General features: G+C 38.2%; 1 protein-coding gene across 1 annotated transcript; it reads left to right on the top strand.

The window, feature by feature from the left end:
* The first annotated feature begins 715 nt into the window (after nt 1-715).
* LOC149227320 (putative ALA-interacting subunit 4) lies at nt 716-26,054 on the top strand. Its single transcript, XM_089380461.1, has 11 exons — nt 716-805; nt 950-1,025; nt 1,091-1,214; nt 1,444-1,502; nt 5,408-5,466; nt 12,568-12,642; nt 12,813-12,924; nt 13,119-13,203; nt 14,326-14,626; nt 25,497-25,786; nt 26,009-26,054. The coding sequence occupies exons 1-11, from the start codon at nt 716-718 to the stop codon at nt 26,052-26,054; spliced, it is 1,317 nt and encodes a 438-aa protein (XP_089236587.1).
* The last annotated feature ends 980 nt before the right edge of the window (nt 26,055-27,034 follow it).

Below are 27,034 nucleotides of genomic sequence, written 5' to 3'. Positions count from 1 at the left end.
GGTCAGAAACGTTGTCGAAGCGTCCCTCCTCGTCTTCCCCACGCCTCTCTGACTCAGTGTTCTCTTCACCATGTTGAGCCATCGGGGTTTTCTCCCGATCCTCCACACTAGGGTCTGGATGCCATTGATTCTGTCGATTGAACAGACTCCTGAGAATTTTCTCCTGCTCTTCTCGTAGTCTTTCATTATTTGTTCTTAAATTTATCATTTCAGCACGCAGTTGCTGCACAGTCTCGAGTAACACTGCATTAGCTTGTCGTGACTCTTCGCCTAGTTGTATCCAAATATCAAGATTGGCGTTTATATATGTGGTTCCAGGTGGGTCGGTTGGTCCTGGGCTCTCTTGCATCTTCCTTAATTCTCTCTTTATTTATCTCTGTGTTCATACATAGATTTATTAGTGAAGAAAAGGAGAAAAAAACAACAATAAACACATTGATTTTCAGTACTGATTTTATTCCCAAAGAGTCTTAGTGTGCGAACCTAAGCTCTGATACCATTTGTAACAAATATATGCAATAATAAAAAATAAAAAAATCCTTACTCCGAATGTATTAACTGATATATTCGTCATAACCTGGATTCCACATATGGTCAATCCCATCATAATTAAAGTGCTAACCCATGGATACGGATTGCACATGGCTTAAATTACTTACCAATACGATTAAAGTCATAACCTTGTGTAAACAAATATTTTGATCTAAATAAAAAGATGAGGCACCCTTCCCAACCTGGGTCTAATCCCAAGTGTGCCATAGATGGCCACGCGCTAAACGAAGAGACAGAGGGTATTAATGAACCAGTAAAACAAGTGGCTCTACGCTAACCATCGATCTAAAAGGATCAGACGATGCTGGATCATTAGGATTATACCTAACCAACGTACCCCTCTCTGGCCAATACTCTATCATTCTTCACCGGTTGAGTTTGGTTTCTTGCTCCACAGCAGTTAGCCTCTGCGGCAGCCAAGAAGGTTCGAACCCTCGCCACATGGTTGTTGGCCTTTTCTGACGATGAAGCAGGTAAAGGGGATTTTCTTACAGTTTATCTACTCACTGCATTCATATTATGTACATTTCCTTTGAAGGGTTAAGGCATGGTGATTCACTATGCATGATGGTTTGCAGCGCTGGCACTGAACTTTCGTATCCAGAGAAGTTGGAATGTTCAGCTCTCCGAAGGCGGAACAGATACACATCGTTAAAGGCTAGGTAAAGCCTTCGCGGACTTATAAAAGACTACTCCCTTTAAATATGTTCATGGTGTCGATTAAAGATCTGAGCCAGGATAAACTAGTTTGAACTATCAGGATGTCAATGAGGTTTCGAGCTTATGTCTCATCCACAGGTATGCCTTATTAGTTGTTCATTTATCTCTCTTTTGTTCAGTTAATATTTTGGGTTTCATACTTTTAACTCAGAACGTATTGGCTTGATACAGGTATGTTGTTGCCCTTGGTTTATTTGGAGAACAACACCCGGAGGTTGAATCCTCACCAGGTTCTTCGTCATATGTACAGGTTGGGTCTCCTCTATTCATGATACTACTCCTAAGTTGTTCTGAGGCTGGGGATGTAATTCATTTGCCGTTGCAATATTATGGCTCATAGGTCTGGTTTAAAATTAGGATTAAGGGTTTTTCAGGATTTACATCTATTCATAAATCAACTCTTTAATATTCGGTTAAAGTTGTTAGCTTGAACAGAGTAGGTTTGAAGTACTGTTAATGATGGATGTTTTTTAATTGCTCTACGCGGCCGAATGTTGGGTTAAACTTAGATTACTTCCTTGCAAACAAATGTTGCATAAATTTTGTTACTGTTCATGAGGTTTCTTTCGCATTACTTCTTTGTTTCTGATTAAGATATACATTTTATGAAAATCAAACTGTTCATGAGGTTTCTTTCACATTACTTCTCTATTTCTAATTAAGATATACATTTTATGAAAATCAAACATCTGAATATTAGTATTCATAGTATATTGATTGTAGGGGAATTCTCATAATTTATTGCCTAATAGGAAATACCTTCTCTTTCTAGTATCCTGTATGATTACAATAGAAATAGCATGTTTGCAAAGGCTAACACCTTCTGCCTGATATTGTAATTTTCTGTTATATGTATGAACATAAAAGGTACTCGATTATGCTGGTTATGAATTATAGTCTTTCCTTATCTATGCTCATTCTTGGATCAACTTGTTTTAATTTTCTAAATGATTCCTTATTTCTAATAGCCAATGACTATTACTATAGTACCGATTCTGAATCTGCACAGAATTCTCTTCTATCTGATTAAATTATTTGACTGGTTTTTACTAAACAAAGATCTACAGCTTCCTGTGATAATTCGTTTATGAATGTATATATGTGTATGCGCAGTCATTTATCTTGTTTTTACAATCCTAAATCTATCAATAATAAATTCAAGCCTACATCAGTTAATAGTTAACTAATTCATTACTATACTTTCTGTCTAGAACATCTGAATTTATCATAACACAATTACTCATGAGAATTTAATAGTTACTTATCTGTTTGGCGGACAATTATTCTTCAGCAGATCGTTGTTTTACCTATCTGTCTGATAGTCTCTTCCTCCCAACCACGAGTCTGGCAATTACGTCCAGACTCTCCCCTGAGCACTATCTTTGTTCCACACTGGATTAACCAACTACAGTTAGTACCTTGGGCATCAGGGTTTCCACCCAGCCTCAAGTCTTGTACTTTCTATTGACTGTCTTGTTCTGCAAAATCCCAGTGGTTTTTCCTCCTCCCTCCTAGCTCTGGGATTCTTTTTCCCTCTCTTCCATTTTTCAAGTAGAGAGTAACTGTCTTTTCTTGGCAACCGTTTCTTTTAACTACAATAAACAGTTGCTATTTATTAAAACATCATTACCAAAAGTTTTGGAAAACACAACATATATGGCACTCTAGCCTCAGTCACTTAATATTAAATCATTAACATGTAATAAAATCTAATCTAATATTTAACAAAATTAACTTAGTAATTTTAGTCCTTTTAAGTGACTTGGGGATGTTACAATATATCTTTTGGTTTATAAATTTTTTATCTAGTATTTTTTTCTTTTATTTTTTATAAATAAATGTTAATTTATATTTTTTTCCCAATTTTATATTTATTTAAAATTAGTTTTAAATAATTATTTTTATCAATTCATCAATTTTGTGATGTTTTTATTTTCCATATTTACCTTTCCAAAATTTATGTAAAATGATTATTTACCTCAATTTAAAGAGATCATAATTTAGAAAAAAAAAAAAAAATTAAAATTATGTAAGACACCTATCCTTTAATATAATATTATCAAATATTTATTTCTAAATTAGAGTTTATTATTATTTTTATTTCAATGCGAATTGCTCATCTTTTTGCACTTGTACACTAAGAAAGATTAATACATGTCTTCTGAATATTCAGTCTAAACATGAAGGAAGTTTACAGCACCCAAGTATTTATGAAAATTTGGTTTACTCAAAATTTTGTGGGTTCTAGACGAATGTTGATGTTAATGGCTATATGGAGATACGACATAAGATTTCAAAATTGATAAATTAATAAACCAAACTTGAGTGTTGCAGTGTAGTTAGATGTAGATAAGTTCAAAGTTGATAACCCACAATATGCCGATTCACAGAGAAGATATAGAATGTAGGGCCTGCCCTCTGCTCAGGGCATGTAAATGCAAAACAATGGATTTTTAACATTTTATTCTCCTTTCAAACCATTTTGTTGGTTTTCCGTTCATGGTACTGTTATGAGTGAAAGTCCAAGGAGTGTTCTGAGTGAAATTCTAAACAAATAGACGAACGATGTTCGTGAAAAGATAGTAAACATCAATGCAAACATGGTAAATTGTAGCCTATTTTCCCAATAGGAATGGACTTACATTTAGGTCTCAAGAAAAGGGGAGGAGGGGCGATGTGTTAGGATTCCATGGGTGAGGAAGAGATACAATTGTTATCTTGGATAACTTATAATGTTTACATCTTTCACGGTTTGTCTCTGTTTTACCCTATGTGCTATGGAGGCCAACTAGGGTTTTTCTTCACTGTTTGTCTCTTTTTTAGAGACTCGGGTTTCTCTAACAAGTGGTACATACTAATTAGATGTTATTGAAATCACACAACAACTAAACAAAAAACAACCCGACTTTAATTGAATGTTATTGAAAGCACACAATAGGTAAAGCAACACGACTTCTATTAATGTTATTGAAGTCACATAATTGTGTTTCCAATGGCTATTGGGATAAATATATTTGGAATATTTTTGTATTTAATGGGTAAAATAGTGGGTTTTTGTATATTTGCTATTTAAATATTTATATTCGGCATGAATATTATATGTAAAATAGTAGGTTTTTATATATTTGAGTTTGTATTTAAATACTTATATTTTACATAAATATTATGGGAAAAATAATGGGTTTTATATACTTGGTACCTAATTATGAGTAATTTGACTGAGTTTTGAGCAACTTGATGGAGTTAAGTTTCCTAACCACCCTAACAGCTAAAACAACAAGACTTATATCGACTAACAGACATTTGGGCTTCCTGTTACAATTTTTAATTGACTTCTTCAACATACTTGTAATGTTCATGAGATTTTAATTAGATTGGAGATTCTGAAATACCTTAAAAAATTTAATAGATTTAAATTAAGCAAATTGAATTAATTCATCAAATTTTGGAGAAACATAAAGATAGTTGTAATGTTTTCCAGTGCATTTCATTTTCTGAAAGGTATCTTTTTCTCCCTCCGACAAAGTCACTAAATGGCAACTTTATGAACAACTTTGAGTTCATAGTAAATGACTTTCCTCATTGCATGTTTCCATAAGATTGAGACAACTTCCATACCTTCTAGCAGGTTGTTCCTCTGGGAACATGAACTTTTACTCTTTCATTGAAGAACAGATCGTAATACATGTTGTTCCTTTTTTAATCGAGGGTGTTTGTCATTTAGGCTTACTATGTTCCTTTCATATTGGTTGTGTATATTTGCATACCATCAATATCTTCATGCCTGCATTGGAGGATTTTTAAGAGGAAGGAGGGTGATCCTTACAGATACATTGATATCCAATTATTTATGCGAGGATCTTTTCCCTTTTATCTTGTGAAGGGGAAGCAAACCTCACTATAAATTCTAATAATGTGAATCTCATTGTATCCCATTCTTTTGAAATCATACAAAATATTTTCTTCGCATCATCTCTGCAAAACATTCTCTTAGTTTAGAAGCAACCCATAGTATTGTGTAATTTGTGGTACGTGATTGTTCTATGGATGATAGAACAGTGCCTTTTATAATCATATAGTTTGTTTTGTTTGGCAACTTTATATTGAAGAGGTTTCATGTTTCTCATGTGGCCAGTTTCCAAGTTCACTCAACAGGAGCTCCCTTCATGTAAGCCACTTTTGACACCAAGATGGGTAAGTTCACAGTCGATGGCAGTATGATATTCCTTAGATTAAGCATAAAAGCATACTGTGAGGCAATGAAGTCCAGAGCTTTTTTTCAAAAAGAAAAGCATAAATATTTATATTAACGAAATATATTTAACATCATAAAACTGATGGGTCTTAAGCAAACAAGACCGCGATAGGGAGAACCATTGTTTACAGCATAGCCGCATAGCTGAAGAGATACATAGAAACATATTGAGGCAAAAAAACCATCATCCTTAATGAGACATATAGCACATCTGATCAGAGCCTTCAAGAACAAAATTGTAAACTGTATACCCTTCAAACGAGAAGCTATCATGGGGAAGGGCGATAGAGTGCCGAGACATAAGATAAGACAAAATTGGAGGAGATGTTAGAGTCGTCAAAAAATTTTAGATTTCTCCATTTCCAGAGGCCCCAGATTGTTGTGGGGAGGATTGGGCGTTTGATTGCATCCTGTCCTCCCCACTAGGCGAAGGCTGCATCAACAGAAGAGAAGTTAGGGAGCTGAAAGGAAAAAAACGATGCAATATCATACCAGATTTGTAGAGAGATCCTGCAATTGAAGAACATGTGGAAATTCGTTTCCTCCTCCATCTTGCAAAACACGCATCTGCTGGGGCCCTGCCAGGATCGCTTCCTCAAGTTTTCCCAAGATAAATTCTTGTTGTGAAAGACGAGCCAGGAGAAAAGGATCAGTTTGAGGGGACAGGCAAGCTTCCACCATAACACTGGGAAAATCTTTCTAGCCGGCATGATTTTCTTTGATATGAGATCCAAGTAGATGACCCTGACAGAAGCTTGAGAGTTTGAGAGAGATAACGACCAAACCAGGTGGTCATCAATCCCGGCCTGCTTCAGACCTACTTGATCAATGGATAATTTGAGATTATCCCATAGGGAGAACAAAGCTTGAGGGACACCAAGATCCGCAGCATCCTTGAGCATAGGATAGGGGCCATTCCATCTTTCAATAATTCTGTCACAAGTGAAGAAACTAGACATGTGGAGGTGAAAAAGAAGAGGATCCGGAACCTGTAGATTTCCTTTGAATCTAGCAAAAGAGTCGAGACCGATGAAGATCTTTCTACCAGAAAAAATTCTCCATTTAAGGCTGTCAAGAAAGTACTGTTCTATTCTTCTGAAACTCAGCCAGATCGTCGATCCCTGTTTGATACCAAGAGAGCCAGACCTGAACCAAAACTCCAAGCTTCTACCTTTTAGATATTTTTGGCGAATAATAGCGTTCCATGGATTTGAGTAAAAGATGCCTCTCCATAAGGCTTTGCAGAGAAGGGCCTTTCCAAAGATCCTTATATCCATCAGACCCCAACCACCCAGATTTTTTGGCAAAGATAAGAAGTCAAGTTTTGAAAGATGAAATTTGCTTCTTTCCGCTTTTGCCCCCCAGATGAAATTGGCAGTGATTCTGTTCATGGCATGAATAATGTAGGCCGGGAGAAGAAAGAGGTGGGCCCAGTAGACTGATAGTTGCATCAAAACTGATTGGGCAAGAACGACCCTTCCACCCAGAGATAACGATCTGAATTCCCATAGCGATATTTTGCTGAGAAAACGGTCAATAAGCCACCTCCAATCATCCGTTGAATATGCCTTTGGTTTAAGGCGAAAGCCCAAATACTTGATTCCTTCGGATAATGGCTTTGCGTTAATCCCAAAGAGCTGGCAGGTCCAAGAGATAAAGGCCTCATCTGTTTCATTGTGAAAAAGGATCGATTTTGACTTATTGATAGCAAGCCCGGATGCTTTTTGGAATCGATCAAGAATAGATTTGATACAGATCCAGGAGACTTTAGAGAGCATAGCGAAAAGCAGAACATCGTCGACGAAGAAGTTATTAGATATATGTATACTTTTGCAAATTCTGATCGGAACAAAATCCTTTGTCTCCACTGCACGATTGATATGCAAACTCAGGGGATTAAGAGCCAGAATGAAGAGAAGAGGCGACAGTGGGCATCCCTGTCGCAGGCCTCTTTCCGCCTGAAAGAAGGGAGAGGGGACTCCGTTAACCAAAACAGCATAATTTACATTTACAAAATAGGCCATGATCCAACGAATCGGTCCCTGATCCAAGCCGATTTTTGCAAGAAGAGATTGCAGATATCCCCAATCCAAAACATCGTATGCCCTCTGAAGGTCAATTTTCAAGATAGCTGCATTTGTTTTGTGCACAGACATAGAGTGAATGCATTCTTGTGTACTGGCAACCGCATCAAGAATGTTACAGCCCTTTAAGAATGCATGCTGGTTAGGAGAGAGTGAAGAAGCCAGAATCCCTTTTATTCTCTCTGCAATGATCTTTGAAATAATCTTGAAAGTAATGTTGCAAAGAGAAATGGGCCTAAAGTCCAGAAACGATTCAGGCTCTTCTTTTTTAGGGATAAGAGCGATGTAAGTGGATGAGGTGTGCGGATGAATAATGCCCGAAAGTCTGGAGGCATCCACCATGCTGAGCAGGTCCTATTTGAAAAGGTCAAAGAAATGAATGAGGAAGTCAATTGACCATCCATCAGGGCCAGGAGATTTATCCTTTTTGAATGATTTCATAACCTCTAGGAGTTCCTTTTCAGAAACAGGGGAGAACAGGGCTTCATTTTTCACTTGATCAAACAACTCTGGCATTGAATCTATTCCCCATCTTATGTCATTGAAGGCAATCTCACTGTTCCTGCCATATTGTTTTTTGAAGAAATCCAAAGCCATTCTTGATATATCCTCCTGAGAGACAGCTAAATTGCCATGGTCGTCCTTTATGCTCCATATGAAGTTCCTTTCTCTCCTAGCATTTGCAAATTTATGAAAAAATTTCGTGTTTTTATCCCCATTCTTCATCCATAGAGCTCTGCTTTTAAGTCTCCATTTGGCTTCTTCCCGTTTCAGCAGAGAGATTTTTTCCTTTACCAGATTCCTAATGCGGCATTTCAATTCAAAAGAGCATGAGGAATAGTCTGTGGATGCCAGCACCCGATCCAATTCCTGTTGGATCCTTTGAAGGTCTTTTTTGTCCTTCTGATGTTTTTGAAATTGCCACTTTTTCACCAAGCCTCTTATCTCAACCAATTTTTCTCTGAAGGAGGAGAAAATAAGATCTTTATCCTATTCCACGCATTCTGGATATATTCATTGAAAGCGGGGTCCTGAAGAAGGCCCCGGTCAAACTTGAAGGAATATCCTCTTCTGAAGAGCTTAGCATGCCAGGATAGGAGAATAGGATTGTGATCCGAGATGAGGACATTTTCCACACTTAGCCGAGGCATACCAATCTTGTCGATGAGGCCAAAATGGACAAAAACCCGATCCAGTCTTTTAGCTATGTAAGCATCACCCACTCTGCCATTTGACCATGTCGGTCTCATAACAGCAGGAATTATGTCGATCATATTCCTATTGAGCATCTCAGAATTTATGAAATCCGCGAGACTATTGTTTATCTTTCCCTGTCCCCATATCTCATTTGAGTTCAGGACCACGTTCATATCACCAGCGATAAGGAGATTGCTGATATCAAGCAACTCTGAATCAAAAAATCTGTTCCAGAAAGATAAACGAGATTTGTATGGAGCATATAGATTAAGAACATTTACTGGAAAATCGCACCCTCTGATAGAAGCCGAGATTATTATCCCAGCATAGCATTTATATGCTTTTGCTTTTACCCGAGAAGGATCCCATAGGGTGGCCATACCGCCAGACAGTCCATTTGCCTCTGTGGCAACCATGAACCAGGAGGGAAGCATTTTTCTGAAGTATGATAATGTGTCCTCCTTCTTGTGCATTGTTTCCTGAATGAGGATGATAGCAGCCCTGGAATGAAAAAAGAAGTCTTTTAGCGTTATGTATTTGGGGTCAACGCCAAGCCCCCGAATATTGAAAGAAATGATAGGGATCATTTGGACGATTCTGCAGCCAGACTCGCTCTAAGGGGCTGAGATTCAGACACTTCTAGGATAGGAACTTCGACGAGAGACAAGTTTCTGAAACCTTCATTTGAAGCTAAAGGTCTTCCTCTAAAATGCCTACTCCCGCCTTTACATTTCTTCCGGACTGTAATGTTTTTAGCCGAGTTGGGGCTAATGATGGGCATGAAACAAGGATCAGGTTTATGGATTGTAAGCGGCTCTAGATCAAGAGAATCCTTATTAAGCATATGGTCCAAGTCACTGTCAAAAAGGTTTACAGGAGACGATGTCGGAGAGTTTAAAGGAGTCGGAGCTCCGCATTTGGATTTCCCCTTATTATCAGGCCGACCAGGAAGTTCCGGAGATGAGGAGGAAATGGATATGGGAACAAAACCCACAGAAAAGGATGCCCCCTTCGACGGCCCCAGAAAAGAGATGGGATTAAAGTCTTCATGTTGCATGGAGGGGGGGGAGGAACAGGGCTATCGTCCCTGGGTTTTGTAAAGGGGGACCTGTGGGGAGCAAACTTCATGCATGAGACAGGGCTGTTGGCAGATAGAGGGCATTTGGTGACAGATTGCATGCGTTCAGGAGGGGCATCCATATGGGTGCGATGATCTTGTAGAGGCCCCGGATTACAAGGACTGTTGGGCGGAATAGGCGATGAGAATGGAGAGGATTGGCTACCATTTATGAAAGATTTTTTGATTAGTCGTCTGTTTGCAAAAAGCTTTGCACTAGGACAGTTTTTAACCAGATGACCAGTACTCCTGCAAGCAGCACACCTGAAAGGTATACCCCAAAAATCCAGCCTTTGGTAAATGGTCTGATTCTTCCAGCTGATTTCGATATGGTCAGGGTAGCCTCCCTTGAAATACCTTTGAATGAGAATCCAGGCTATTCGTTTGTCTCTTTCTCCCAGACACCAGGGGTCGACGTAGACAAAGCAGCCAATAGCATTACCAATCATCTCCAGAGATTCATTAGACCAAAGTTCCAGGGGCAAATTCGGGCATTTTACCCAAATTAAATTGTTCACAGGAGTGTTATTGAGCGGGTTGAAGCCTATGTACCACCTGTACAGGGCAAGAAAACTCCTCTTGTATACCCAAGGACGACACTGGATGGCTTCTGCATCAGCGGCATCTAAGAAGTTGAAGCAGTACCAGTCTTTCATGAGACTGGAAATTATCGGTACATAACCAATAACTGGTTTCCAGAAGTCAGCAAGCCATTTCCTCATGTCGCTATCAGACATTTCTGGGAAGTGCCATTTCCCGATGAGGGCCTTGTGCTGAAGATTATCAATTCTTTCGTCAAGCTGTGCTATGTCAATTCTTAAAGCCTGCGGAGGATGGGAAATTTTGGCCGGTTTATGCTGTTTGTTGTATTTACGGTCCTTTTCCATATTGGAGGGGATATCCTTTGACGTGGATGGTTTGATAACCAATTCCTCCATCGTGGCCAGGGTGGCAGCTGACCAAGCGTGTTCAGCCTCCACGGCAGCGTTGACAAGATCCTCCGATGCGATGGAGTCATAGACTCCTTCCATGCACCGCCAAAGGAGGAAAACTCGGGATGAGGAAAAAATCCAGAAAGATCCGAGACAGAGATACGGATCAAAGGGCCAGACTTAATCTACCACATTTACTGATCATCCTATGGGATATAAATGGGAAGCATTTGGTGAAGAGGAAAAAGGACATATGAAGTAGAAAACGAGAACAATCATTGTCAGGGATATCTGCGGGGATATAAATGGTCAAAGCATATGAAGATAGAATAAAGGACGAAGGACATCAAAGGAAGTACAAATTATGGCAGAAGCTTCTGCAAATGAGTTAAGAGGCATCGCCCATACCTACCAAAATCCCAAAACAGATATGTTTCAGGATTTGGAAGTATGGCAAAGTACCGAGAATTAGGCCAATTTCACATCCTCCTTAATGTCTGGTGGAATTTGAATAAACTGATGACGTAGACTCAGGCCAGCTTTTGGACACCGGAAAACCCCGAGCTTACCGGAATTTGAAAACAGGACCTCTGAGGGGAATTCTATGGTTGCGCAGAAGGTTCATCACACAGTAAACAGCAGCAGTAAACTTTGACAATGCACCACCAGTATCCTATCTTGAACCTTACATCATTGCAAGGTTTGTAGATGACAATTAAATTCCTGAGTTTGTGGAAGAAGGATTTAATCATCCTGAGGACACTACACTCGGGCCAAAAACGCAGGAAGAGCTAAGACTGTGGAGCTTTCAGCACTATTCAGCGTCCATTGGAATTAATAACAGATTAAAACTTCAAAACTAATATGAATGAACATGCATGAATTCCAGGAAACTGAATAAGTAACAACGGAGATGATATAAAGTTCGCATAAAAAACAGCAGAGTTAGAGATGAGATTGTGATTATACTAACCTGGAGACGAAGCTAGAGCGCCCAGCACGTTCAATCCATGAAAACCAGACTTCTATCGTCCAACCAGTGAAAAAAAGTAAGGGGAAAAAACTTTCTGGTTGTATGGATAAAGAGTTCTGTAGGGAAACGATGGGGAGAAAAAACAGAGTGCATGTCGGGGAGCTGAAAGAGGTGGGGAGAGCTAGATAAACGGATGGGAAGATGCGCAGCGCATGTCCAGGAATCAGTGAAGACTGCAAGTGGAGCAAGATAATGACAGGCTGACAGACAAAATGAAAAGGTGGCGAGTAATGCTGGGAAACCAAAAATGGCAGGCCAAAAACGTAACATAGGCAGAGAGAGAGGTAAAAAGCTTGTGTAGCCTGTTACCTGCTTATCGCATGAAGCATTACGTGTCTGGCGCTCGCAAGGATGAGCAGAAGATGGCGCTGAAGATAGGTTACTCGTCGCAGTTCGGCATTGGTTGAAAATGACGCATGGAAGCAGAAAAATCATGAGAGTGACACGATGCAGGCGCTGGCTTCGCTCCCATGCTCTCCCTCAATAAAATCCAAACAGTGTCACTCACTTATTGCCCGAAGTCCAGAGCTTATTTTTACTGAACTTTGTTTAATCTCTATCCTCGCAAGGCGGACTAGGTTTCAAATTCATATATATTATTTATTGCCTTCTCAGGATATTAAGGCTTTTAGAATATATTACAATATACCCCTTCTAAAGTGATTATCTGGTTTTAGGTCATAACAATCTTCATATTAGTGGTTTCTATCTTCATCCCCATTGGAGTTGTTTCTCTAATTTCATCACATAGAGTATGTACTCTTCATCTCAGCATTAATGTCTATTTAAAGTTTTATTTTAACTACTAAAAGACCCACAACGAATATTTTCAATTTCATATTTAATGCTAGAAGACCAACAACGAATATTTTAATTTTCATATTTAATGTCAGAAGTAACAGTGATTTGTTCTCATTTTCAGTTTGTGGAAATTGTGTACCAATATGAAACAGACTGCATACCTCAGCGATATAGAGTTAATAACGATGTCAAACTGGCCTACATAAAAAATAGTACGATTCCCAAAAATTGCAGTTGAATAATAAAACTGAGGGTTCATCTTGATTCTTGATCGCTAGTATTCAATTTTATAAATTTATGGTTTCTCATCATTAATTTATGAAGTAATAGATAGCAATGGATGAAGTTAGCTCTGTGACAAATACTTGCTGAACATGAAGGTATTATCATAACTACAAATATTTACAGAGAATGTAACAGAATATTTCTCTCACTCTACAGGTGCCAAAGAATATGATACATCCAATTTATGTGTATTACCAGCTTGATAACTTCTATCAGAGCCATCATCGGTGAGTGTGCATATATATATGATTATTCAGACAATAAAAGTGATACGAATATAATTTTTTTTTAATAAAATAAATTGATAATAAATAAAAAGTGATGTTTTAGTTTTATATTAATTATATTTAATGGTGTGATTGTGTTAGTAAATAAAATGTGATAAATTAATTGAATGAGTTTTAAGTGATTAAACAAAGTAAAATAGTTAATTGAATAAGACTCGTACTATACAGTAAACTGACAAAAACAATATTTTTTAAATTTTATATAAAAATTATAATATAACTTTAAATGTTTTATATTCTTAATTTTGTTATAATATAACTATAAATATTTTATATTCTTAACTTTATTTGATAACTAAATGAAATTGTAATTTTATATTATAAAATTATATTTCTAAAAATATAAAGTTGAACCATTTAAATAACCCTTTGTAAATTTATATTATAAAATTATATTTCTAAATATATAAAGTTGAACCGTTTAAATAATCCTTACATTGTGTTATACCACTCGTTTGAATGTTGGTTTATTCGTTCAACAGGGTGGTAATTTGCGTGGTAGCACATTGTTAGTGCGACAGCTCAGCCAACTTTTGTAAACTGTGAATGGTACTCCACGTACATAAAAAGCAATAACATTATTAAAAATGTAATGTCAGGAGGTTAAAACAACAACAATATTATTATCATGCCATTTTGAATCCATAATTTCAAATTTCACAAAAAAATCAATCACAATATTATTTATCTAATATTATTAATAATATAATAAATTAATATTTCATAAAAATAAATTATTATTTACATAAATATAGATTCATGGTCTAGTTATTAAAATAAATGTAATTCAAATGATCACAATACCATTTTTCCTGTGATATATTTTTAATATATTTGTTCTTAAATGCATGCAGTTTTTTATATTTTTTTAAGTAAAATTATTAAATGGGTGATACAATGAGATGTTATCTAATTTTTATTCTTTATCGTTATAAGGAACAAGCTCCCCTACCATCATTGAATCTAAGACTCCTCAAATTACTCTAACAAAATAATATCTAAACTCCTCAAATTACTCTAACAAAATAATGATTCATCATGATTGAAAAAAAACATTTGCAGGTACGTTAACAGCAGAAACGACCAGCAGTTAATGAATGCCAATAGTCAGGATGAAACAACAGGTTGTGACCCTGAAGCAAAAACCAGAAACAATCTCCCAATTATTCCATGTGGACTCATAGCTTGGAGTTTGTTCAATGATACCTACAATTTCTCCAGAGGGAACACATCGCTTACAATGAACAGGAAAGATATTTCGTGGAAAAGTGATCGTGAACATAAATATGGAAAAAATGTTTTTCCCAATAATTTTCAGAATGGAACTCTGATTGGCGGTGCTACTCTCAATCCATCAATCCCTGTAGGTAGTATCCTTGTTTAGCTCTTTGGCTGGTTAGCTGATTGAGTTTAAGGGGTTGTAAATATCAGAAAATAGTAATGTGAGTCTCAAGATAAGGGAGAGATCCAAGGTTTAAATCTTTTGTTTGTAATTCAGTTAAAGATGAGATAACTGAAAAATCCAAGTTTCAAATCCATTGTTTGTAATTTAGTTTAGGGACAAAAAACAACTTAATAATAATAATAAAATTGCTTGTTTAAAAATTATTAACCAAAATAAATAATTATTTAATCCTTTGCCATGGTTTGCCTCTTCATCTGGTATTGATGATGAACCACATTTATTGGTTAGAAAAGCGTTAGCCAAATAATTCTCTTATCTGATTTCTACCGAAAAACATTACTTAATTCATTATGGATCACAGAAACTTGAATACAGAAACTATTTTTTTTTTCAGGGCAAAAAAAGCGAGATTGTATTATATAAGATATATAAAAGACAGATCAGTACATTTGCATGTAATTCTGTATATGGCCAATTTATGGCTTGAAATATTTGAAGGCCTAGAAGAAAAGGGAAGCATAATCCCAGCAGAAGAGCAAAATTCTCCAGAAAAAAACGACAGACCACAGGGCTGTCATTCAGAAACAAAAATTAACATTTCTCATAGAGACAACATAGGAGTAGCTTTTCAGAAGTACTCGATGGGAAATTCACATTATGCTTCAGCCATTCATAAACAAAATTCGGAGGTACCATAGGACAAAAAGAGGAGCAAAAAACAGTGCATACCTGTGCTTCAGCTACTATGAAATTTAGAAATCTGGAAGGGAAAAATCCTGGATAGAGAAAATATCCCCTTCAGACGTTACCTTCATAGACCAAAGGCCTGGTTCCGATTGTAAACCCTCCTTTGACAAAAAGTCTGCTTGCTGGTTCTGTGTCCTGTTGATATGGTGAATAGAATATCCTTCCATCCTTCTCCAGAAAAACCTGATCTTGTCCATCCATCCTACCAGGTGAGGCTTGTAGATGTTGTTTTTCCCTGATACATAATCCACCATTACTTTGGAGTCTCCATAAATTGAGACTGCCTGAATATTTAGAAAAAAGCAAAAATTTAGAAGGCCAGCAAGGGCCATCGCCTCAGCTTTGCTGTTGGAACCCATTCCCCCATTCCAATGGATGAGATATTGAACATCTTCATTCATTATAATGTGCACTCCGCAACCGCAGGAACCTTTCTGCTCGGCTCCGTCAAAATACGCTCTTGGCAACACTGAGTGAGGCTGTACATGTTCCTTATGATCCTCCTTTTTTTGCTTGTGAGGCTTTTCCGGTAAAGAGTCGTAGATTGAGACAATATTAGATAAAATTTCCAAGAAAGGCACTTTTCTGTCATTGAAAATAACATTGTTTCTCCATTTCCAGATGCTCTAGAGAGTGATAATAATTATCGGCCTCCATGAATCCTTCTGTCCACTCCACCACAGAAACGCTTCTTTTGTGGAAGCATGTGTAATATGTGGGATTCCATACAAATTTTCCAGAGATTGCCACAATAGTTGAGTTCTTTGGCAATTTAAAAACATGTGACAGTTGTTTTCCTCAGCTGATTTGCATATTAGACAGATACTTGGCCCTTGCCATCCCCGCTTTTTAAAGTTTTCCCAAGATAAATTTTTGTTGTGGAATGTCAGCCATGAAAAATAAATCATTTTGGAGAGACATCCCGATTTCCAAAAGACAGTTGGGAATATAAGATTGGGAGATGCACCCCTTAGACCAATCATATTCTGATAAATATCCTTAACACGAACCAGGTTGATACCTTTTGAATTCTTCCATATAAGACAATCAGATTCCGAAGAGCGGAAAATGTTGCAGTTTCTCAGGCATGTCCTGATGATCTCCCATTGTCGAGCTATAGAAGCTGGCATCCCCATATTCTCTGCCTCTTTCCATAAAGGAATCGATCCCTGCCAATCTGAAATCAATTTATCCCAATAGAAGAAACCTTTTCTATGAAAAATTTTTATTAAAGTTTCAGGCACAAAGATCTCCTCGACACCGCTCAGAAAATGGTCTCTTCCAATAAGGATCTTGCTACCAGATTGGAAACTCCATGTTAGATTCTTCAAAAAATAACTTTCTATCTTGCAGAAGCTCAACCATATTGATGACCCATAAGAGGAACCTATCCTTCCAACCCTGTACCAGTGTGAGATATCCTTACTGCCCATGTATTTCTTTTGAATTGAGTTGCTCCATGGGCCTTCTCCATAAATCCCTCTCCACAAAGACTTACATAGAAGTGCCTTTCCGAAAGTCCGCAAGTCCAGCAGACCCCATCCCCCCATGCTCTTTGGCAAAGAGATATCAGATAATTTGGAGAGATGAAATTTCCTTTTTTTCGATTGGCCACCCCATATAAAATTCGCAGTTAGCTTATTCATTTTTTGAATGATACTTGTAGGTAGAAAGAATAGATGGGCCCAGTATACTGCGAGTTGATTTAAGACCGATTGAGCCAAGGTCACTCTTCCTGCCAATGATAAGCATCTGTATTCCCAAACTGATATCTTTTTGTAGTATCTATCTAAAATCCATTGCCAGTCCTTCTTTGAATATCTGTTTGCCTTTAACTGGAAACCCAAGTATGTTATTCCATGCTTAATGGATTTCACCTCTATTCCAAAAAGTGAAGATAACCATTCTACTGCTTCCTTATTGACATCATTATGATAGATTACTGACTTTGATTTGTTAATTTGCAGTCCTGTAGCTTTTTGAAAGTTTTCAAGGATGTCATAAAAACATAACCAGGTGAGTCTGCACAACATACCAAACATAAGAATATCATCTACAAATAAGTTATGCGAGATGGAATTGTTCCTGCATATTTTCAATGGGCTACACCTGTTTTCCTTGACTGCCTTATTGATGTGGAGACTTAGGCAATTCATTGCCAAGATGAATAAGAGGGGTGACAGGGGGCAGCCTTGGCGAAGCCCTCTAGCAGCTAAGAAATAAGAGGATGGAATCCCGTTTACAATGATAGCATAGTTCACCTTCTCAACACATGCCATGATCCAGTCAATCATGTTGGCCCTTAATCCAATCTTTGCAAGTAAACACCTGATGAAAACCCAATCAAGGCAGTCGTATGCCTTGCGGAGGTCGATCTTGAAAATGACAGCATCAATTTTTTTTGAATGCATGGCAAACAGACTTTCTTGTGTATTTGCAACTGCGTCCAGAATATTTCTTCCCTTTAAAAAGCCGTGTTGATCCTTTGTTAAGAATCTTGAAAGAGTTTCTTTGATTCTTTCCGCAATAATTTTCGAAATAATTTTGAAAGAAATGTTACAAAGGGAAATCGGTCTAAAGTCTTGGAAGGATTCTGCTTCTCCTTTTTTGGAATGAGTGCTATATGAGTGGAGGAAATTATCTGGTTGATACTGCCTGATATCCTGGATCCTTCTACCATTCTTAGCAGATCAGTTTTTATAAGATCAAAAAAGTGTATGAAGAATTCTATCGTCCAGCCATCTGGACCTGGACACTTATCCCTTTTAAAAGATTTCATTGTTTCTAACAGCTTCTCCTCGGATACCGGCTGGAAAATTTGATCATTTAGGTCATCATCGAACATCTGTGGAAGTAAATCAATGCCCCATAAAATGTCCTAAAACCTGCAATCCTCAGCTCTCTTATACTGATTTTCAAAGTATCTTACGGCCTCGTTTGAAATGTCCTGTTGAGAGTATAGGAATCCTCCTCTTCCATCACTTATTTTCCATATAGAATTTTTTTCACACCTGGAACTCGCAAACTTGTGAAAAAATTTTGTGTTCTTGTCCCCCTCCTTAAGCCAGATCGCCCTACTCTTTAATCTCCAAAAAGCTTCCTCCTGTTCTAAGATTTTTAATTTTTTCTTTTGTAGCTCCTTTATTCGGCATCTCATTTTGAAAGTGAGGAGATGAGAAGCCAGGGTTTCCGAAGTGCTGTCCAATTCCTTTTGGATCTCCTGAAGAGCTGTTCTATTCATTTGCCTTTTCTTGATTTGCCATTCCTTGACCACCTTTCTAATGGCGTCCAGCTTGTCCCTGAAGGTCAAAAAAGGAGGAATATTCTGCGTTGATGACAGATCTCTCCAGGTTCTTATAATAAGATCATTAAACTCCTGTTCTTCCAGCCATGTCCTATTAAATTTGAATGAGTAGCCCTTTCTAAAGCCCTTTTCTCTCCAGTCTAAAAGTATCGGTCTATGATCTGATATGAACACATTCTCAATTGTTGAGAACGGCATGCCCATCTTATCAATTATACTAGCATGTAGGATAAATCTGTCGAGTCTTTTGGCTATATAAGCCTCTTTGATCCTTCCATTTTCCCAAGTCGGGAGCATTTTGAGGGGGTTTATATCAATAAGATTCCTGCTTAAAAGCTCATATTTGATGCGGTCTGCAAGTGGATCCTTCTTTCTGCTGATACCCCATGTTTCATCCAAGTTTAAAGTGACATTTAGGTCTCCTGCAATCATCAAATATTCAATGTCAAAGATTTCTGAAGCAAATAATTTCTCCCAGAATGGCAATCTGTTTTTATAAGGAGCGTATATGTTCAGAATGTTGATGGGATAGTCATTTCCCCTGATTTGAGCTGAGATTAGAATGCCCGCCAAACATCTATATGCCTTTGCTTTGATCCAATCAGGATCCCATAAAACCGCTAGGCCTCCAGAAAGGCCATTAGCTTCCAAAGCGGTAATATGCCAGGAGGGAAACATTTTCCTGAAATAGGAAATTGACACAGAAGTGTTATGCATGGTCTCTTGAATTAATATGATTTTAGGACTTGCTGAAAGGAAAAGATTCTTTAGGGCCAAGAATTTTAGGTCTGCCCCTAGACCTCTTACATTCATGGATATGATGAATGTCATTGGGGATTCTTTTCGGCCATGCTTGCTCTAAGAGGCCATTCTTCAGTCATATCAATGATAGGGACATCTATAAGAGAGAGATTACGAACTCCTCTGCCTGCTCCATCGACCCTCCCCCTGAAGTGTCTACTGCCCCTATTATTTTTTCTCCTCACTGTAATGTTTTTTGCAGAATTTGGGCTTATTTGAGGAGAAGATTGTTTCCCCGGCTTGTGAATAGTGAGGGGACAAAGTTCCAGCGATTTCTTGTTTAGAAGGTAATCCAAGTCGCTGCCAATAGAGTTTGTGGGCGAGGAAATAGGGGTGTTTAAAGGGGTAGCCGTAATCATAGATTCTTTTCCTTTTCCAGATGGAGTCTTTTTCTTTTTTGGAGACGGGGAAGAGGATGGAATGAGGGTAAAGTGGACCTCTCTGTTGAAGTCTTTACAGGGCTGAGGGACCGGGGGAGGAAGAGGGATTTCATGATCAGAGGCTGGTTCCAGAGGAGGCATTGAAGGAGAGATAATATCCAGCGGATTTGGGATCTTGAGATGAGGTGGAGATTGTTGTTGGATTTCAAGGTTACTAACCCTTCGCTGATCATCTGACTCCGATGGAGACAGACTTTTTGAATTTGTTAACTTCTCTAGTCCCGGGGATGGGGACTTTGTCCTATAAGTCTTTGCAGCAAAACGGGGAAGACCATGATGCTTTCGATTTTTTAAGACAGGACGACGAGGGCAATTCTTGATTAAGTGTCTCGTCCGGTGGCATGCAGAGCACCTGAAGGGCACTCCCCAAAAGTCCAGCCTCTGATTTATTTTCAGCTCCCTCTAGAAAATATCAATATGGTCTGGGAACCCTCCTCTGTAAGCTTTTTCTATGAGAATCCAAGCCACACGCTTATCTTTTTCTCCCAGGCATCTAGGATCAACATATACACATCTTCCTATGGCATTTCCTATTTCTGTTAAGGTTTCCTTTGACCATAACTCCAGGGGCAGCCCAGGTAGCTTGACCCATATCAAGTTGTTGGTAGGAGTATTCTTCAACGGGTTATAGCCCATATACCACTTATGTAACGCCAGAAAACTCCTTCCATACACCCATGGCCTATTCTGAATGGTTTCCAGATCACTGGTACTCAGGAAATGAAAGCAATACCATTCCTTCAATAATCTGGCCACGATAGGAACATAGCCTATCAGAGGTTTCCATTGTCGTTCGAGCCAGATTCTCATGTTGGAGTCATCCATCTCTGGAAAGTGCCATCGGCCAACCAGAGCATAATCTTGGAGGCTTTCTATGCGATCAGACAAGTAAACACTTTCAAGCTTGATTGCCGCAGGCGGGGAATAGTTTTGATAGGCTTCAGATTCTTTTTTGAATAGGTCGAAGGCTTGCCATAAGCCTTTTCCTTTTGAAAAACATCGGTTTGACTGTCTTCGCGGCAAGGTCTTGCCTTTGCGCGATCTTTTCCATCCATGTCATCATAGGGGTACGAGGGTCGGATAAACATATCATCCAGCGTGGATTGCCATTTATTGGACAGCTTGGCGGCACCCTGGTAGGATTCTGCCTGAATGGCCGCATGGACCATGGCCCCCATGGCTGATGAGTCAGACGTAAGGTCCATTCATAAAAGGTCCACCTACCGTCTTAACTCGGAAGTACTGATAAATCCAAAAGGGGATATGTCAGATCAGGCAATTAAGATTGTAACATGAGTGGACAAGTCACTCTCTGAATATAATACCCATAAAAGATAGGATCAAAGTAGCAAAACGAGGTTTTCTGACAAAATAGGATCAAAGTAGCAAAACGAGGTTTTCTGACAAAAGGACTGATCAGAAGAAGCCTCGGGAACAGGGGTTAAATTTGACGCCCGTATGGACGTATTTTGCATTTTTACCCGTAAAATACGTTTTATTTTTGAACCTCCACGTCATGCGGAACTTGCCATTCATTTTCAAAACCGTCATATTGACGGGCATGTATAAAAATTAAAAGTTTTAATTTTTTTTTTATAATTTTTCTTTATATATATTTAACCTATGGCATTTTTAATATGGTGTACCGCGTGTGACAGTGATCGGATCAGGATGCAGATTTTGCATTCAATTAACATTTAATTCACATTCGGCCCTTCGGGTTTACCGCTTACCAGTTATCAAATTAGCATTCAATTCACATTCGGCTTTTGATATGTATCGCATTCGCATAGCGTTTGGTTTTTATACCCTGAAATCTCTGCATCAAAAGTAGTTGTATTCAATGCTCTGGTGGGTATTCAATGCTCTGGATTTATTGGGGTTGGTATTGACAAAACTATCCAGCACATTCTTGATCACATAAACATTGCGGTTCGCTGCCAGAAGGAAATGGCATCTCTGAAAGATCTGGTAGTGAAAATCAAGCCTATCGTTAAGGAGATCCAAAAATACCGGCCAGCAATAAACAGGAAGGAAAAAGATAAGGCTTCAGCTGTAAACGGATGGCTTAAAGAGTTGGACGCCCTTCTCCAGCAGGCATCTAAAATGGTGCAAACTTCCACAATACCTATGTGTAACATTATATCTCGTTATCAAACCAGCCGGAGGATCAGGGGTTTGATTTCAGAGATCAATGAACATATCGAATTGTCCCCTCTGGTTGCGTTGGCCCAAATTCCAGAGCTACTAGAGGGTCAAACTCAAAAGCTCCAAGAGGAACTAGGGCAGATCGTAGCCTTGACTTCTTCAAGCACTTTTGCAAGTACATACCATGGTGTTCTGGCTCCAACGAGGTCTGCAATGATGAAATTGATCGACGAACCCCTTATAGTGGGACAGCAAAAAGCATTTTCAATTCTCGAAAAGCTGGTAATCGATGAACCCAAGGCGAAGAGCATTGGCGTTGTTGGCAAGGGTGGATCCGGAAAAACTCTTCTTTTGAAGACGCTCTTCAACAGCCAAAAGGTACGCAGTAATTCTAAGGATGGTTTATTACTTTGGCTCACTGTTTCGCAAAGTCCCTCTTTCACTGCTTCCTAGTTCCTACCCATTATCATTTGATGTTCCCAAAATATCTATTTGATGTTCAGATTTTTTGTGAAAATATGAGCAGCACTGTTTTACATAGTTGAATTTAACTTTAATGTATAGAATATTTTTTAACTATTATTACAAATATCCCTATAAGATTACTTTCGTTTTGCTAGTATATTTCTTTCATTTTTGAATTGCAATGGTTTTAGCAATGCTGCCTTCCTCCATTTCTGAATTAGTTAAAATCACAATGATGGCAAAATCCGTGATGGGCTTATTTTCTGGGCTGATTCCCGTGAAGATTATTGACTCGACATGTTGCTTCCATATTCGATCAAGATCATGTCTGTTGCGGTTTTGGACTCGTTTGATTTCGAATGCCTTCTGTTAAGTCTTACAACACCATATTAATATTGGGTGATGTAAGTTGAAGCAAGAAAATGTGGTAAAAACTGAATAATTAATTTTGAAATTGGAAAACCAAATACTAAATATTAGTTATTTTGCAATTGATTACCGCGGGCAAATTGGAAAACAAAACACGCCGTTTGCAATTGATTTCCGCGAAGAAATTGGAAATCAAAACTCGCCGTTGCCGGGGATCGAACCCGGGTCACCCGCGGGCCGCGTGATAGGCGGGAATACTCATCGAGTCATCACTATACTACAGTCTACAACGACAAGAGATGTTAGATGTACTAACGTATCTAATAAAACTAAACGGTAAACGAATTCGAGACGGATTACCTGGAGTCCCGGTTTCTTTCTGTGTTGACATTAGATCTTCAAGATATGTTTTGGGATATTAAACCAGCTGAATTCTGAGTAGTGGGTTATGTAAAAAATTGAGCTTTGTTTTGTATTTGTTGTAAAAAATTGGATTGCACTTTCAACAGCGGTTTGTGCAGTAAATAGCATTAGACTGTTGGGTTTTGTCCGAAATGAGGTTGAACACAACTTTTTGTCTGCAAAGTCGGTTGTTGGGAAAGGCTGGGAGCCACCAAAAGGGTCGTTGTATCCAACCGAGAAATCATGCACATTATGTTTTTGGTTTGAAAATTATTTCACAACTATTGTTCTTTTATTGTACAATTTGAAATTAGATGAAACTTGTACAAATAAATTTTAAAAGTCATATGAAGGGCAGTTTGAAAATAAAAACGTCATAAAAAAATTCCTTGACGGGTAGGGTCACCCGTCAAATTTAACCCCTGCTGGGGAATAATCAGAGGGCCAGCTGTCTTCCGAATTTGAATGAGGATGACGATAACATGAGATAGGATATGTGATATGGGGTTTAACGGTAAGTTTCGCTCGGTGAAACCCACGAGATGGAGGTTCAAATTTCGTTGAGTACATGGCCTGTTGTGTCTTGGCTAGAAGAGTAGGCGACCCCAGAGTGGACGTCTCGGCTCTTGTTGAGGCATAAGTTAATTGCTATTGTGTGCGGCTTGCAGGCTGTTGCACCTAGCCTAGGTTTATAGTGGCAGCCAGTTGGATTTGATCCTGGGCCTGTTCAGGATAACTCTCACCAGTTACCGATTATCCTAGATTTAAAAAAAACATGAGATAGGATATGTCAGATAGTGAGGAGTTTTTGAAAAACGGCGGCTTTTCTTGTTCCCGGATATCTAATCTCGTCCTTTGAAATATTAATTGATCCTGGATCTCGTAAGATTTGAATCAATAATCTCTGCCCGAGACAGTCCTGGGAAAAAGGGATGTGATCAGGAGGAAAATCCGTTACCCCAAACTTGATTTCCGGCACCCAGAAAAAGAGATCCGGCCTGGAAAAACCAGAGGGCCAATGGTGTCGAAAAGATGCCAGACCAGTCCTCCAATACAAAAAACCCGAAGATAGAAAATCTCATGTATCAGCGGTACAGAGATTATTCAAGATGTAACCTCAGGGCATACAATGCAGCAACAAAAAAACTCACAAACACACCACCAGGAGCCTAATTTAAACCTTATATCTGAGCACGGTTTGGTTATGACAATATAATTTTTTAGCTTGGAAACAGATACCCATGACCAGTCCGGTTTTGCTGGCCCCGACATGTGAATTTAAGTTATGCCAGGGAATTAAAACATACAGACCCTTCTAGGACAAAATCATTCTTTTATAACAGAAATTAGAAATTCGACTTCAGGCTGGTATCACAAACCAGAAATTTAAACCATTTTATATGTTCTAAAATTCTTTCTAGACACAATTCTTTATGAAAAACAGGAGAATGTAGGAGTACTGACCTGGAGCCGCAAGCATGCCGAGAGCAGGGTGCTGAAAAGAATTGCCAAACATACCACGACCAGACCACCAAGACCGGAGCAAAAAAACCAGGGAAAGGGTTCAGGAGAACAGAGAAACTCAGGTAGAAAGCTCCTTCCAGAAACGATGAGGAAAAACCGCCACTGCGTAAAGAGTCGTGCAGGGAGGAAGAAAAGAGTTCTCCATAAAAATCTTTTCCTTTTAGTCAGGGTAGGCTTAATAGATCAGACAATGAATCAGCTGATAGAAAGGAGGAGTGAACGTGTCATAGGGAGCAACTAGCATGCAGGCTCCTTCCTCAAACAGGTGATAGGAGGAAAAAGCACGATATGAAGCTCATGGATGCATGGGATCGTTTCAGGATAAAGTCGGTATGCAAAAACGTGGCATGAAAGTGGTCTGGATGACATGCATTGGTTCTAAAAGCTGCCCCGATAAGTATCCATTCTCCGCCGCGGTCTCTGGTTGGGTGTTATCAGCAGCACACCTCCGCTCGGCAGCCAGCTCCCAAGTCCAATATTGGAACTCCGATCTTCATCTGAATGCAGAAATTATATTGCTATTTAATCTTAGTATGTTTTTTCTGTTCTTGATAATAATAAAAAAAAAACAGAGAATCAGTGATTACGATTACCATTGCTTACTGGTTCGTTTGGATGAGCATGGCAGTTAAGTGAGCAAGAGGATCTTATGGTGTGGATGCGACCAGCAGCACTTCCAACCTTCAGGAAGCTGTATGGACGGATTGAGGAGGACCTCAAAGAAAATGATAGCATTACAGTGAATTTGTTTAATAATTATAATACTTATACTTTTGGTGGCACGGAGAAGGTGGTACTTTCTACCACGAATTTTCTTGGAGGAAAGAACAACTTTCTCGGGATAGCTTACCTCATTGTTGGAGGTCTCTGCATTTTTTTGGCGATGGTCGTCTTCTTGATGCATATCATAAAACCAAGGTACGTGATTTTACTTTGCGGTACAGTTTATGCCATTCACTTAATGTGTTGGACTTAATGTGTTGGGTACATGTAGGTCAAAATGGATTAATTTAATTTTTGATAATTTTTTAAATATTTTGAAATTTAATAGATAGAATTACTATCTTAGAGTTGTTTCTTTAAAATTTGGGTTCCAAGTGACATTACAAAGAGGTTAATGTTGATTATTTTTGTTGTCAGGCCTTTGGCTGATACTGCATATTTATCATGGAACAGAAATTGTTGAAGAAATCTTGCTTAAATAGCTTTTAGGCATATATAGTCGTGTTCAAGATTAAACTACTAAATATATGGAGACTAAATTTCCTATCTAACTGTTAAACTACTAAATATATGGAGACTAAATCTCCTATCTAACTGTTAGACCACATCCATGAGATTAAGTAATTATAATTGTACCAGATTTCTATCTAACTGTTAGACCACTGAAGTCATTATAATTATACCAGGTTTTCTGACTTGTATCAGATGCTTTATGCTGCCTTCATATCTAACCACATCCATGAGACTGAAGTCATTATAATTGTACCAGATTTTCTGACTTGTATTAGATGCTTCATGCTGCCTTCATATTTGAAACATACATGACATGCATATATTCTTTGGGCACCTTGTCGGGTAAATCTGTTGTTTGTACGGCCATTGATGTTTCAAGTATGAAGCTGTAAAGTTTATGGATTTGAAATTTTGTATTCAATTCATACATATTGAAAAGGTTAGTTACAGCAAATCCTTAATGTTTTCCAGGCGTAGAATTCATAGATATGTTAGCATCTGATGTATTAAAACAATGGCCAACCCTTTGCTTCGACTAAGCTTATTTATGGTTTTTGGTATGTGTATGAGTGCACATCGTTTTTTAAGCAAAAATATTGTGAGAATTAGATTTTCATAATTTTAATATACATATATATATAATTTCAGAAATAGTATTTAAAATTTTAATTTATTTATGTGTAAAAAAATTATATGACAAAAAGTGGACAAGATTTAAGACCCATCTGCCCCATTGAACGCAAGCTATCTCAATATAGAAAAATGCAATACAATACAAAAAAAAATATAGATATGAATGAATGCAGGAATACTGCAGTGTGTGGTGGTGCAGGTGAGGTTAATATTGGTAAGTACATAGGTCTTTCGAACGCTATGGAGGACGATGACAGACTTGTGTAAACACTGCTGATGACTCTGCTGTCTTAAACT

The sequence above is a fragment of the Pinus tabuliformis genome, chromosome J (genome assembly GCF_031772625.1).
Source record: "Pinus tabuliformis cultivar Carrire ecotype Pingquan chromosome J, CPIR1, whole genome shotgun sequence".
Classification (NCBI taxonomy): domain Eukaryota; kingdom Viridiplantae; phylum Streptophyta; class Pinopsida; order Pinales; family Pinaceae; genus Pinus; species Pinus tabuliformis.
The sequence above is the reverse complement of the archived record's forward strand: the minus strand, read 5'-3'. Positions and strand labels throughout refer to the sequence as shown.